General features: G+C 47.6%; 1 protein-coding gene across 1 annotated transcript in view; it reads left to right on the top strand.

The window, feature by feature from the left end:
* Positions 1–5806: 5806 nt before the first annotated feature.
* EFNB2 (ephrin B2) overlaps positions 5807–15394 on the top strand; it is a 42805-nt gene continuing 33217 nt past the window's right edge. Inside the window, exon 1 of the mRNA XM_030313870.1 lies at positions 5807–6059. Within this exon, the coding sequence (XP_030169730.1) occupies positions 5938–6059 (122 nt within the window). The 5' untranslated portion in view covers positions 5807–5937. The remainder of the gene's footprint in view (positions 6060–15394) is intronic.

Genomic DNA, 15394 nt, shown 5'->3' with positions numbered 1-15394 from the left:
GGAGTTTGCAGAATTATCAATTGTATAAACGAAACCTTTAAATTAGCTTGGTGTGAGGACTCTTTAATGCTTGCAAAGAGGGGAAAGGGGTTTTTAGTTAAAGATGGACTGTTCCAGCTTCCCTTACAAAGTCGTAGCGAAGTCGGCTCAAGGTAACGACCCAGCCATGTAGTCATGCCTCATAGATGCCCACAGCTATTTTGTATGGCCACCAGGATTTTAAACTTTTTCAGTAATGTTGCACCTCTTGTTTTCCAAAGTAAAATAAGCATAGGCTCCTGGCTTGCTGAACTCTTACGTATCATTTCTGATCCCTCATTTTATATTAAGCACCTCCACTTGCCCCTTAACTAAAATTTCTCCAAAGCTGTTATTGTTATTAACTAGAGTTTCTCATTTCAGTTACCTTAATTTTCTGTTCTTTTACACCCAGAACCGTCCATCTGTTTTGGATTACTGGCCATGAGAATTTCTGAAGATAGGATATCTTAATTTTTGAGACTTGCCACTTGCTCCAGGAAGGAGTCTTATGAACACTCAAATACCAGAATGTTATTAATTAGTGAAAGGACTACTAAAGGGAGAAGGGCCTCAATCTAGGAATCTCGAATGGGTGTTGAAGCCCAAAGAATAGGGCCTACGTTTTCATTTGTTGAATTGCCATTTTCCTGCCTACTTGTCTTTATCATACTTGTTATTTCTGTTTTGTGTTTACTCTTGTGTTATTTTAGCATTCAGTTTTGCATGATCATAGAGCTGCTACTGGTGCAGTAATCCAGAAGATCTGCACTTCCTTGCTCCTGGCCTGCACAATACATTTTGAAGCAGATTGGTCACTGGTTTTCAGAGGACTAGATCCCATGGTCTTGATCTATATATTGTATATAACTGATAGGCCGAAGAGTGTTCTTTTCCAGAGCCTCCAGTGGTTGGACCAGAGGATGTCGAACAGTTGTATTTTTCACATATATTTTCTTCAGATGTATTAATGTGAAACCAGTAAGTTAAGGAGTAAAATTTTCAGTGGTCAGCAGCTTTCACTGTCGCTCAGGAATTCCTAAGGGGTGCAGCTGTGGGTGCGTGTAAGAGGGTCTGTACAACAATTGATTACTAAACCTGGTCCTTGAGCGTTAGAATAAAATAGGTTTGTGGTTTTATATACATTTGGATAATGATTGTTTCCTTCCTCATTTTCCAGGCTTCTGGAACTGCACTATGGGTTGAAAAGCAAGTAGCAAGGAATTAACAAAGGAATATATAATGCAGCCTCTTCTAAGTGCTGTTGAACATCTTACTGTAAAGTGGGTTAGGGAGGGAGCAAAAATGATCTTATGGAGCCACAGTAGATGTTAATCTCCTTATGATTGCTGTCAGTAATACCACTTCTGTGTTTAGAGCAGAATTTAACTTGTAATATACAGTACATCTGTATCAGTCCATGAAGTGGGAATCCTCTTTGGAGAGGTTAAAGTATTAGTGTTTGTGAGTGGTAAGACCAAAACAGCACAGCTGCTACCTATCTGTCTCCACCAAACTCCTAAACCAACTTGGAAGGTTGACAGGAGTTTGGCTGGCTTTCTAAACCTGTTGGTTTGCAAATAAGGAAATGAGATTTCATGCCAAGTGCCCAAGTTAGTTGGAGCCATAATGGTACTCTTTCCACATAAGCTGCTTTTGCATTAATAATATGAAACCAGTGATAGATTATAAACTAGAAATTGAAATGACTACTGTAGTCAAGAAAGAAGTATTTTAGTTCCATAAGGAATATATTGTTCTAGTCTATAAGGTCAGTTGTCACTAAACTTGGGAAAAATGTTCTTTGGGCCCAAGAGCCCAGTGTAATAATTAATACTTTTGCCTACCAAACTCATAAGTAGATGCTAATTTAAGATGCTTCAATGTGTGTAAACTGAATTTTAGAAGCAGAAAGATGACACAGGAGTGTATGCAAAGTTTACTAAGAAAAGACTTTTATTTTACTCTTGTTTTGAAAGGTCTTCCCTTTGAGTAATTTGAGCTGTATCATTTGCAGAAGAGTCCTAAAAATTTCAGTGACCTTTATGAAATAAACCGCATGCAATGCCAGGAAACAGTAGTAGAGGCTCACAGCTACACGGGAAGTTCATGGCTTGGACGACGTTTAATCAACATGTATATCAAATTTCAGTAATTTCTCTGTAATGTTACATTTAGATAAGGCTTTTGTTCTTTGTTTTTATAGAAGTTATGTTAAAGATGTCTTTTGAAGTACATCTGAAAATTGATGGATTACTATACAAGGAATATATAAGAAACATCCATAAGGTCTAAAGACCAAAGCATGTTTAGGAATTCAAGGGGGCAGGAACATGACTTTACCAAGGTGCATTTACTTGGGCAAACTTGATTGCCAACTTAATCTTCTAAACTGAAATTTACACTTGCTACCTCGTTACATATTCAAATTTGTATTTCTATTGACTTTTATAATTGACTATCTGAAATGCCCCAAGTTTTAACCTGACTTTTAGAAATTTCTTCTTTAACTTTGGAAGTAGTTGAAGTTACTTCCTCAGCTGAAATAAAACTTCCATTTTTTTTTTTTTTTTTTGGTGGGGTTAAATATGTGCTGGTAAAATTATGGATTTTCAGGAATAACTGTTTCTTCCTACAATTTTAATCATAAAGTGAAATCCAAACACAAACATGTATCAAATTGATGTGATTAGGTTCTTTTTGGTTTGGCATCCATTAAAGTTTGAACTTTGTCTTGTAACATGCTGATGTAACAGTTTCTGCCTGGCATATATGTACAGATACAGACACAAATGGCTTGAGATGATGCTTTTAATTACAGTTGCCCCTTGGACAACTTGGGTTTGAAATCGTGGTTCCATTTACAGGGATTTTTTTCAATAAATACAGTGGTCTCCATGTGTTTTCCTTAGATTTTTCTTAACATTAGCTTGCTATAAGAATACAGAATATACATATAACAACAAAATATGTGGTGACTGATTTTATGTTATTGGTAAGGGTTCTGTAACAAGACTATTGGTAGTTAAGTTTTTGGGAAGTCCAAAGTTACACAAGGATTTTTGATGGGGGGGCAGGGGCTCCCGACCCTCTCCTCCTTCACAGGTTAATGGAACTGAAATTATGGTAAACAGTAGAGGAACATTTTCACCTTGAAATTGTTACTGTTGATGTTTTTCACCTAGTCTACAGATAATCCGTGTTTACTGAAAATAAATTGATAAATATTCACACCCTAGTTACACAGTGGTAATCTTTGTGTAGGATTTTATTTTTTTGATCAAATACTCACTTTGTTTAAAAACAAGTTTTACGTTACATTTTACCCAAGGTAAAATGCTTTGGACGTGTGAATATCTGATTTACTAAAAATGGAAGCCAGGGTTATTTTCAGACCATGCAAATTTCCTTTATTTCCTCTAGTTTACTTGGAGAGAGGATGTGGGAGCGAAGAGGTCACCATTTAAATTTCACAAAATAACTTTGCTAAATATGAAACGGATGGTACTGTTTCGGTTTTAGTTCTTTTAGAAAATCACGAGCTTTACATTAAATTTCAAACGAATTCCGTAAATGTTTTAGGACATTTGTTAAAACCACTCCTTTTTTAACCCTTGTGATAAAGTTATGAATAATACTATCTGCCCCTTCCTGGTTTTTTAGTCTTCAAGGGAATCAGTCCGTGACTTCAAATCGGTGTGCAGTATTTGAGCATTTAAAAAAAAAAAAAAAATCCTCAAATTGGAGGCTTATTTTAAAACTAGCAATTAGAGAAAATAAAATAGTTTTCGTCTCAAAGATTTACCCGGAATACTATGAATGAATGTATTCGGTACCTCGCGTGCCATAGTGTTTTCGATCTTAACAAACTAGTCTTAACAAAACTTTTACATTCCCAGTGGAAACGTACATCAACTTTTGTTTAGTATTGCCAAAAAGGAATACTTACTAAGGCGTAAACATTCTCAAACGTGGTCATAAAGAAGAGTGAAGGAAATACTGGTAAATATCCAAACAAGATGTTTTACCATGTATATTTTTAAATGTAGTGTAGATAATTTAGCTAAAGAAACTGATCTTGCAGGAATACCGTCCGGTTCGTTGCGTCTGAAACATTAAAGAAATCCTGGAGTACACAGAATTTTTTAAAGCATGTTGGGGGCATACGGCGTATCTTCCTCTTATTCAAACAATTGTACGTGGGTACTATGCCTTCTTTCTGCCGAGTCCTCCCTGCTGTCCGTCTCCTCAGGAGCTGCCGGCGCGGACTCTCCGCGGTTGAGTCCCGGCGGTCTGGTTCCGGGTGGGCGGGCCGTCGCGCTCTCGCCCGCAGGGAAGTCAGGCCGGTCGCTAGTGGGCGCTGTGGGTCCGTGGAAGCCGTCGGCGCGGTGGCGCGCGTCCAAGGCGTTCTTTGGGAAAGCACTTGCCGAGAACCAAAGAATTCCTGCCACCTCTCCATTTGGGCGTTATTTGTCACCGTCACCCTAAATTCTCGGTCACCTTGGGGAGGCGTGAGTGTGTCCCAGAGACTAGTTAAGGAGAAGGTCCCGTGGCCGGGCCAGCGACACTTGCAGGGAACTCCCAGAGCGAGGTGCGGAGGGTGCGGGGCCAGGACCCATCGTCGGCCGCCCCGCTGGCGCCACGTCCCCAGGAGTCGTTTGCATCCCTGGCCCCCGTTGACTTTGGTCGGGCCTGAGCTGACGTTAGGTACCGAAGTCAGGTGTGAAACACAACGCTCGGACGGCTGCTGGGGGCAGCGAAGGGAAGCGCGTACAGGGTGTGAGCCGGACCCGCAGAGGGCACACTCCGTGTAAAACACGGAGACCCGCGGGAAAAGCCTTCCATTCCGCAGGGAAAGTTTCGCCCTCGACGTTGTCTCTCTGTTGAAGTTAGAATGCTTGCCCGGCAAATGAAGGCGCGTGCTGGGCGCGGGGACAGGTGTCCCCGTGCTGTCCCCTCTCCCCTCTCTACCGTCCCGAACAGCGTCCCCACCCCGCCGCTTGGAGGGGCGCCGGTGCAAGCGTCAGGGCCGGGTCTTTGGCGGGCCCGGCTGCGCTCCTCTTGCGCCACCGCCCGGAGCCGGAGGCGGGGCTCACCTGTCAGCCGGCGCCCCGCCTCGCGGCGCCCAATGTCGGGCGGGGGTGGATGACGGACGGGTCGGCCACCCAACCGGCGCGCGGCTGCCGGGCCGCAGGCCAATGGGCTGCGCGGCGCGGGGCGGGGCTCCGCGTTTATAGTGCTCTGACAGCGCGCCGGCCGCGCTGACTCTCCTCGGCGGGGACGGCGGCGCCGGCGGGAGCTAGGAGCCGCGCGCACAGCGGTCCCGGCGCCCTCCCCGCACACAAAGGCCCGCGCGCGTCCGGCGCCCGCGGCGGGGACCGAGGCCCTCCTGCTTGCTCCGCGGGCCGGGAGCCGCGAAGACCGAGGAGGCTCCCGCGCGCCCGCAGGCGCCTCTCGCCGCTCCGCGCTCCGGGACATGGAACCGCGCCGACGCGGCGCCCGCGCGCTCGGGCCGCTGCCCACCCCCCTGGATCTATAGTGCGAGGCGGCCCGCTCGGAGCGCAGCGTCCGCCGCCAGCGCGAGTCGTCTCTCCGCCTTTGTGTCCCGGCCGCGCGCCCTCCCTGCCGCCCCGCGCCCGGCACCCTGGAGCCACACGGGAGCCTGCCGTCCGAGCTGCGTCCGGCGCGGCGCCCCGGAGCCCCGAGCCCGCCGCGCCGCCGCGCCCCGCGCGTGCGCTCCCGCCCCGCGCCCTGAGGGCCCCGAGCGGAGCGCCCCCCGACCTCGGCGACGCCTGGAGCTGCTCGGCGCGCCCCGGAGCTGCCTGCCGTCTCCCCCTTGTGTGCCCCGAGGATTGGGGCTCCGGCCTGCGCCCATTCCCTCCGTCGTCCGGAGTGCGCGGAGCTGGGAGCGGCTTGGCCATGGCCGCGAGGAGGGACTCCGTGTGGAAGTACTGCTGGGGAGTTTTGATGGTTTTATGCAGAACTGCCATTTCCAGGTCGATAGTTTTAGAGCCCATCTATTGGAATTCCTCGAACTCCAAGTAAGTGGCGTCCGCGATCCCCCCTCGGTCCCCGCCTGGGGGTTCGCCGCGTTGCGCCGTTCCGGGCGGGAGGAAGGGCTGAGCCGCGGAGCCTCGGAGCCTGTGTCTGGAACCCCGGTTCCCCGCACCCCAAGTTCCCTGGCCCCCACCCTCGCCACATTTTACTTGGTGGAACTCTTCGTTCGGCTTTCCAGCCGGAGCTCTGGTTCTAAGGGGCGCCCTCCCCGCCTTCCTTCCCCCATGAGCTCCCGCGGGGGGGGGGGGTGAGCTAAAAAGCCCTCGGCGGCTAGGCTGTCACGTCCGGGAAAGTATCCGATGGCGGTACCTGACCCTCACTTCTTTTCGAGGACGGAGAACATGGCCACAAACCGGGCTGGCCGGCGCGCAGGCGCTGGCGGGCTGCGGGGAGAGGAGGGGATGCTGCGCTCTCCGGGAGCGCCGGAGCGCGGTCAGATCCCCGCAGGCGGGCGGCGGCGATGAGCCCGGGCCAGAGGAGCGCGCCCCCGGGGACGGAGCCTGCGGTCCCCCGCCGCCCTCTGCGCCCCGGAGCCCGCGCGCCTCGGCCCCCCGCCGCCTGCCCGAGGGTGCGCGGGGAGCTCGCCAGCTCCACCGGAGAACTCGGGCGGCGAGCCCTCTCCTCCCCGCCGGGGAGACGTGCCTTAGGCTTCTCCCGGAGAGCTCTCTGTACGTCGGCTTCTCCCTCCGTTGCTAAACCAGTGGCCCCGAACTCTGCGCGGTCCTGTTAGTTGACTTGATTTTTAAGGGCGCTTTCTGCAAAAGCTTAAGGCCCTGCCCAGTCGACACGGCCCCTGAAGCCTTGGCGCTTGGGAAGCCTGTGTAGAAATGGGGTCCTTGGATCCGACTTGGTTTTATCAAGCAGTGTAGCTAGGAGAAAGCTAGGCCTCGTGAAGATTAACTTTCAGTGGGAGCTACCAGCATACGACATATTTAGAATTTAGAAAAGGCGATTCTTCCCTAAATATACCCGGCGGTGACTCCTAATTAGTTACCTGTACATTCAGTTCTGCGTATTAGCTCCTCCTTGGGATACATTTCGAATCAGATCCAGAAATGTCTTACACAATCATGGGATTTTAGCCTTGGGAAACTTGGGGAAAGTGTGGAAACATTGGCCGGTTCCTGGAGTAAGTCTTTGAGATCAGAAGGAAAACCAATGGCCTAATTGAAGACAGGCAAGTTGGCCATGGGTTTAGGAGTAAAGAGAAGAGGGATTGATTTACAAACCACATTTTAATTAAAGAATTGCATCCACTCTTTTAAAAGTGATAAATTTCAAATCTGCCAACATGTTTACCAAGAGTTCCCCATTATAAAGGCAAGAAACGTCACAGCGATAAATCGGATTAAACACATTCTTGCATGATGCTAGATGGCACTTTGCAACACTGCTCCCCGTTAAAAGTTACTCCGTGCGGTCCCCTTCCATCCGCCTGGTCTTGTAGGGACTGCTATTTTCCCTTAACATAAGATTTGTATTTGTTGAGAAAGTAGTCGCGGTGACATCTTCGCGCAGATCCGGAGTGGTGAGGCAGCGGGTGGTGCGGGGAGGCGCCGGGCTCAGCCCCGCGTGCAGCAGCCGGCGTCCGGGCCAGGCGGTCCGGGAGCCGGGGCTGGGCGAGCAGGGAAGAGGCCAGCCAGTGTTCGCTTTGCGCCTACAGAGGTCACTCTTCCACGCGCAATGCTGCCGGCGCCAGCCCTCACCTCTTCCCCCGGGCTGTCTGCTCCGCTCCACTTTGCACTTTCACTGACGGATTGTTTGGGGAGGCTGCTTCCCCTCCCCCGCTCCCCTCCACCAGGATTTAGTATTTACATTTAAATCTCGTCGGAAGAAACTCCCATTAAGCCGTCCATTGCTCAGCTCAGTATCTATGTGTCTCCGTGTTTACTCCTTGGTGTGTATCCCGGAGGAAGATTAGAAATAACCTTCTTGGAAAAAAATGTAGAACCATGATTATTCCCCACCATGGACATCAATATCTTCTTTTCCTGCTGTATTTGGGGTGGGGGCAGGCGACTGGTATTTTACCCACCGTCCGGATGATGAGGATTACTGTTTTTCTGTGCTTTGGCCACAGATGTGGAGACCTGCTGGAGGCCTGCATTTTGGAGAAGCCTGCCTCCCTGCCCTGATGAGGTTTCTGTTGGCTATGACGGCTCCGGTCCTTAAGAGTAGAATTTCTTTTAAAATTGTCATGATAATGCCTTGCCTGGAGGACTGGATAATTTGTCCCTGGAAAAGGTCTACTTAAGAAAGTATGCAACTGTGAATGCTAGCTTGAGAGGTCAGAAAGATTTCTTCCTGGAGGAATGATATGAAAGAGCCTTTTCTCAGTTGGAGAATGAATAAAAACCCCTCGTGCCAAGGGGATGCTTTATTTGGGGAAGTTGCGTATTTATTTCCAGGGAAAAGTTTCAGTCAGTAGATGCGATGTGGCAGGAAGGTAATCAAATGCATGGAAGTTTCACATCAGTTCGTATGAACTGTGGAACAATTCATTTGTAATGAAGCAGCCATCAGTAATTAGATTTGTTTCATTCGGAGGTCAGCTTTTTTAGCAGGTGGTCGACATAGGGAGTGTGAGCAGCTGTTTGGATGCAGGGTCCAGAAAATCCTTTGTAAGTTCACTGTCTCCATAACTACTTGAATCACACTGTCTGCTGCTCCCATCCCCGAGAGTTTATACAGCAATCAAAAGAAGTTCTGTATGCTGAAACATTAGCGGCCGCCCTGCGAGGTGGGTCACCCACATCTCATGCACAGGCACTGGTAGGCTTGCCTCAGTTTTTGCCCATCAGGTTGTTTCAGCCTCTCCGCCACCCCCACCCCCCACCCCAACTCGGCAGAGAATAGCAAAGCCTAGCTTTCATTTACAATTAACATTTCAGCAGAACAGCTTTAAGGAGCGTGATGTTTTTGCCAGAATCAAATAGTTGCCTCTTCTAAAAGGATGCCCACGTCAGAGGCAAGGCTGTATTGGTGTGGCATTCTACAATGAATTGCACTGACTTTGTTGAAGATTTCAGCCGAGCATTAATTTCTTTTGGCTAGGGGGACTGTTCCCTGTGCACCATATACTGGTTAGTTAGCAAAGCATTTTTCTTTTCCCATGTCATTTTTCCCTGCAGAATGCTGAATTCCTGGTATTGATTGACTTGATACAAAAGAATGGCTGGATAATATCCAGATAACCTATGATACGTGGGCCCCACCACAGTCAGGCTCTGAATAAATACGGACCTGTCAGAGATTGATAAAATAAACTACAAAGGATAGTGCTGTTTAAACAGTCCATTCAATACCATATATAAGCCAGCCTGCCTTCCATTGTGTCTGAAATTCTTATTTTTGTAGATAAACAAATGCACATTCAACACGGATTGAATAGCCCCTTGAACTATGCTCCACAGTTTGCGTTTGGGTTAATCTTGTCGGTTTTAATATAGAGAGAAAAAAGCACAAAACACCAGGGGTGAAATTGTTAGTGCTTTACCATCCACATTCCTCACGTTTTGTCAGGATGATAAACTATAGGTAATGGACTGTCGTTGTTCCACAGGACAACTGAGCCAGGGCGAGCACAAAGACGGAGCTAAAGCGATATCTCACCACATGCCTGGTCGCCTCCTTTTCAGGCGAGAAGAGAATTTATTTGGGAATCGTGTGTCTAGGGACTGCACTTTTTAACCTCGCCAATTACAGCTTCAAGCCTCAGAAACGGGAGCTGGAGGTTAAGATGATTTGTTAAGCACTCGGTTCTAAATCTTTCACAAAGCGTAGCTGTTGACACTTGTCCTATGGATGTAAAGAAATGCAAATGACTGCAAATTTCTCGAACGTTTCTGAGTCCTGGGCAGAAGGAGAAGGACAGGTGGATTAGCCACCATCCCCCGGACCAGCTGAAAACTATAGATGGGCAGGGTTTCTCCATGTGGAGTTGGCTGAAGAGTCATCAGTGCATTTCGATTACTTATTGTAAAACCTCTTGTCTGTAAATTTCCTGAGAGAAATCCTTTGCTTGGTGGATCAGTGCAGTAATTATCCTCAGAGGGACACTGCAGCAGCGGGTGCAAGTCAATCCCTGCCACCTTGCCTTCCCCTGAAACGCTTTGGGTGGCTCGCAGGAGGCTGAGGGTGACATCTACCTTAGTGTGATGTTTCCCAGAGCGTCTGCCTAATGGGGACTATCTGAGATCCCAGCGTGACTGCAGCCATGCGTCATAGGAATGGGAGTGGCAGGGAAAGGAAATACAGACTGTGGACCCTCGGCAAAAAAGGATATTTTTGTTGTTGTTGTTGTTGTTGTAGGAAGGATATTTCCTTACCGTCTTATGAAAACTTTATTCTTAAACCGTTCCTTCACAAAGTAGACAAAAAGCAGGGCTCTTGTAAGAAAAATAGTGATGAAAATGGCACTTCTGTCTGTCTAATCTCTGCTTTCGTTGGCTGCTGACATAAAGGGCCTGTTTTTCAGGTCACTTATCATACATCTACATAGATTTGCTTATGAGCTCAGCCTTTGTGCAGTGGAGGAGAGCCTTAAATAGGAGTGTTCAACTGTTTAAAATATTTTGATTAAAATATGCAGAACCCATAGAGCTATAAGCTTCTAGGCAGGAATTAGCTCTTTCAGGGAAGAGCTCCCCCCTCCCCAACCTTTTTTTTTTTTTTTTTTTAGGGATGGGATTAGAATGGGGCTGGGAGAGGGATAGAAGAAAAGCGAAGAGAAGGATGGCGAAGGGGACAGTGTTCCGAACAGCTTGGGAAAACTCCTGTGGCTTCATTGTCTCTGTAAAGCCAGAGAATACAAAGACATAAGGAACTCAGTCCTTCTCCCATGATGGAAAATGTAAACCGTTGACACGGCCCCCTGTTTAACTTGTTTAATTCTTGTTTTAAATTCAGTGCTATGCTAGCCGTGTGAACTCTGAAGATTTCTTCAGTAATCCATTTTGTAGTTCCGAATCAAAAACAAAGTGAAAGGGTCTGACACAATTTGCTTTTATTTTTAGGCAAATCAACCCTGGTCATAGTTAATAAGGGGATTACAACCCAGACTAGGTCTTTACAGATGTAATGTAAATCAAGGGCAGAGTATAAAGAAACTGATCCCTTTTGATTGAAGTATGGTAAAAAGGCATAGAGAAACCAGCGGCAGTAATCTGATTGTATGGCAATAAAACCACCATTTTCTGTCTTTCAGATAAAAATAATGTGGTAAATCCATGCAGTTCATAAGATGTAAAGGCAGATAAAGGGTGAAGCCATGGCAACATATAGATTAGCTTGATGTTGGAAATGACACGTCCCTGAAAAGGGTGTCGAAGCGCAGGCCCTTGCTCCAGGCTGTTGGCTATTATGTGAGAACCACACAGACTTGGAAACTCGGATTAGAAAGTATGAAAGCCCTACTTGTGGCCCGGGATGGTTCAAGCAGCAAAGAAAAGCTGCTCAGTTCTTGCTCATTGATGGTGGATAATATGGCCAAGGTAGATTTCATTGGCCGCCCTTTTTCCTAGCGGTTGAGATACGGGGCTGATTAAAACTTCGGATCAGCGCCGCGGTGAAAGCCTGCAAGATTTTCCCTTTTAACTCCTGGCCTGACAGCGGCAGCCATTCTGTAGGATTAACTGCCATCGGCGGTCCTTGCCTACATCTGTCTGGGCTTGAGGCAGGGCCATGCTGGGAAGGCTCAGAAACCAGAGGGGAAGGTAAGGCTGGTGCTACCCGCAAAGAAAGGGAGACCTTTGGATTGTAGCCATGTTTCAGACCCGGTGCCACATCCCCCTGCATGGGAGAAGCAGAGGTAAACTTTCCATATTGTCCCTCTCCCTCAGCCAGAGAGCTCTCCTCCAAGGTTGGTCCTTCCCACCCTGGAAAAGAATATGTAATACAATAAGTACCAGGGTGGGGGGCGTTTTCATTCAAATCAGCAGTAATCCAATAGGACCAAACCAATGGGCTCTATCTAGAGGATGTTTTACTCATGGATGTGAGTTTTCACCTTAGAGTTGAATGGGATGGTTGCCCTTCACCTAAGGATAGGATTGTAAAGTGTTAGCACTGCTCCGCTTGAAAGTTAAAAACAAACACAAAAAGAATCGCTGTGCTGTAGGGTCTTACTGCCTTCTGTCTTGAACAATCTTGGGAGTAAACTGGACTTTTGTTTTTGCCTTCCACACTTTCCATTTTAGTCCTTAAACAAAACACAAAACAATGATTGGGTTACAAGCGGAGTGACATCCGCCAGTCGGGTCGGGCCAGAGAGGAAATATTTGCTTTATTGCCTCCTGTTTGGCGTTTTAGAAGAGTCTCAGCATTTCTTTAGGAGAGTCTGAACCCTTAAGACGTTGACAATCCCAAAAGCTACAAACACCCCCAGTGCCTTTCTTGATGGAGTGGATGAAGAGGGTTCCATGCTGTTCCCTTTAACAGCAACATGGGGCCCTTCTAGACTAACTAACTCCTCCTGTGAGCGTCTGAGATCTGCATCAAATCTTAAATACTCTATTCCAGACCCATTGGGTTGATTTGGTTCCTAATGCTCAGCCGACCCGACCCTCTGCTTGGCGCTGGGATTTGTCGCCTGTTTGTTCTGGTCATTACTATGTAGCTTTCATAGGTCACAAACAATTTAAAAATTATTGCACCTGAACTCGCCCAGGTCCAGTGCCTGCGGACTTTACCTTCCTTTCCAGTCTAATTCAGTAATCCATATCAAAAGATCCTTTGCACTTGTCTAGATTCGCCAAAGAGAAGGGACACCCCCTAATTTACAAGCTGGTCACATCCAAGCACCTTGCATTCTACGTTTGACAATGATTGCTAATGGCCCATTCAGCTAAAGTATTTGCTTGTTAACAGGGAACAGAGCATGATAAATGTCCAGCAAGCTTGCGGCCTCCTTCAGCTTTTCATATGCAGACTGGTGCATATTTATGGCAGGCAAATGACAAAAGGAGAAGCTGAATTGCCCTGGCCTCGGGCTTTCTGCTAGGAACTGGGGGTTAAAGTGATTACATGGAACCGGGGAGCCCTGCCTCTGTCCGCTGACCGACATGTGGTGCGTTCAGGCCGCTCCTTCTACCTGCATGAGCGTATTTCAGCAATCCTAGAGATAAGGATGGTTGGATCTGGTGTGCTGGTGAAAAAAAGGAGGTAATCAGTTATGACACGTTTTCCACGCACGCTGAGTGCCAGGTGAACCTCTTCCTGCTGCTCCTGTAGAGAATTGGCAGGGCCTCTTTATTTTCCTTTTTCCTGTATAAACTCAAACGTGTAATTCTAGTTCAAAGCATTTTGTGGCTGGTGAGTGCGTGCCTGCTGAATTAAAAAAAGGAAAAAAAAAAAAAAACTGGTAGGAGAACACTCCATTAAGGAAAAACAAGCCCTTAGTAATTCTCTACCCAGAATATGAAGGGGGAAATGGCTGCAGTGAAGTATTAATAGTTTACTATGTTCTTTCTCTAAAAGCACGGATAGGTAAAGGTTCCAAGAGCTCAGTGGCGGGCAGACGTTCAGGACGCTCGGAATGAACCACGGGTGACGTGCTTTGCTTTGAAAGCTCTGGTTTCTCCAGTGCTATTGAGGCTTCGTGCTTTCTGTGTGAAACCACGGAATGGTCCAGTTTATTTTCCCAATGTAAGCTCATTTACGTCCAGTTTTAATTCCAGTCCTTGTAGAGGTCTTCCAGTACTTGCTGAGAGTGTACGGATTCCTCCCATGTCACCCCAGAATAATGAGTGCCACTCTTCATTGTTGACACCAGTAGAGGCAACGTGTTTGTATTGGAGGAAAGTGATGGTGGACAGGCCTTTGGCTTGGGTGGTACTTACGGGGTGTGTGCTTGTAATGCAACGCCTGTGTGTGTGTGTGTGTGTGTGTGTGTGTGTGTGTGTGTCAGGTGCAACACCCTGCCGTCTGCCCACTCTATTACTCCCCAGCCACACTCCCTTCAGGACGCCTCACCTCTGGCGTATCAGAGTTTCCAGCTTCTCTGCAGTCTGTATGGTTCCCACGGGTGACCTGAGGCACAGCGTGGTTCCACCACCTGATGAAATGCCTCTGAATCATGGTCCTTTGCTCTTTCCACTAGTTGAGCTGGCTCACAGTGGCCTGAAACATTTGCCTTGAGTCACAACTGTCTTATGAATGAGTGGGCCCAGGCCGGTCGTGTTCAGGGCCAGCTCAGAATGTAACTTCCCTGCCAAAGAAGTTAGAAAATGCCAGTTTTTATCTAACTACCAGAACTAAATTGGGGGTACATCTTAGATAAAAACAAGCTCTTGTTAGCCCCGAATTCCCCTTGCCTATAGGAAGGATCTTCCTTCCTATAGATGGATCTTCGTTATAATGGACTGTCTAATAGAGCTTACAGATTCCCCTAGATGAGTGCCCTCTTTATGACAGATCAGACATAATTTCTTTAAATCTTCTCTCCATAATCCCACAGCACTTTAGTTAAATAACTAGGGTATAGAAAACCTTGTACACTGTGCTGTCATGATTCATACTGCAAGCCTTAATCCCCGTTAGGGCCCTCTCTATCCCTAAGAGGTGGGAGCAAGAGCTGTTTCATTTTGGCAATCCCCCCACCTACTACTAGCTAGCGGTGACATCCAATAAGAATTAGTCTGATGGCCAGACACAACCCAGATGTGTGTTTATGGCTGCTCGTGTTGTGTTGAAATGGCACCTATTACTAGAGATCTACCCTCCAGAGCAGTGGCCCTAGTGGCACAGTCACCTGGAAGGCTTGTTAAAACAGGGTTTTGCGGGGCGCCTGGGTGGCTCAGTCGGTTAAGCGTCCGACTTCAGCTCAGGTCACGATCTCGCGGTCCGTGAGTTCGAGCCCCGCGTCGGGCTCTGGGCTGATGATGGCCCGGAGCCTGGAGCCTGCTTCCGATTCTGTGTCTCCCTCTCTCTCTGACCCTCCCCCGTTCATGCTCTGCCTCTCTCTGTCTCAAAAATAAATAAACGTTAAAAAAAAAACAGGGTTTTGCTGGACCCCACCCCGGGAGTTCTACCTTCCCAAGGTCTGGGCAGGGCTTGAAATTTACATTTCTTACCAGCTCTCAGCTGATGCTGATGCCACTCTGAGACCACACCTTGAGAACCACTGCCCTCAATCACCTTTTTTCTTTCTTTCTTTTTTTTCTTTTTTTTTGGAAACAGCTCAACATTAGCTCATCATTTTCTAAGGTTGTTTTGGAATCTTCGAAGAAATCTGTGGTCCTTGCCTTGCTGGAGGCCATAGGGATCATCTCGGTCATCCCCAGTGGATAAAGCATTGATGTAGTCAGCAGGCATTTGTTAA

The sequence above is a fragment of the Lynx canadensis genome, chromosome A1, assembly GCF_007474595.2.
Source record: "Lynx canadensis isolate LIC74 chromosome A1, mLynCan4.pri.v2, whole genome shotgun sequence".
Classification (NCBI taxonomy): Eukaryota; Metazoa; Chordata; class Mammalia; order Carnivora; family Felidae; genus Lynx; species Lynx canadensis.
The sequence above is the reverse complement of the archived record's forward strand: the minus strand, read 5'-3'. Positions and strand labels throughout refer to the sequence as shown.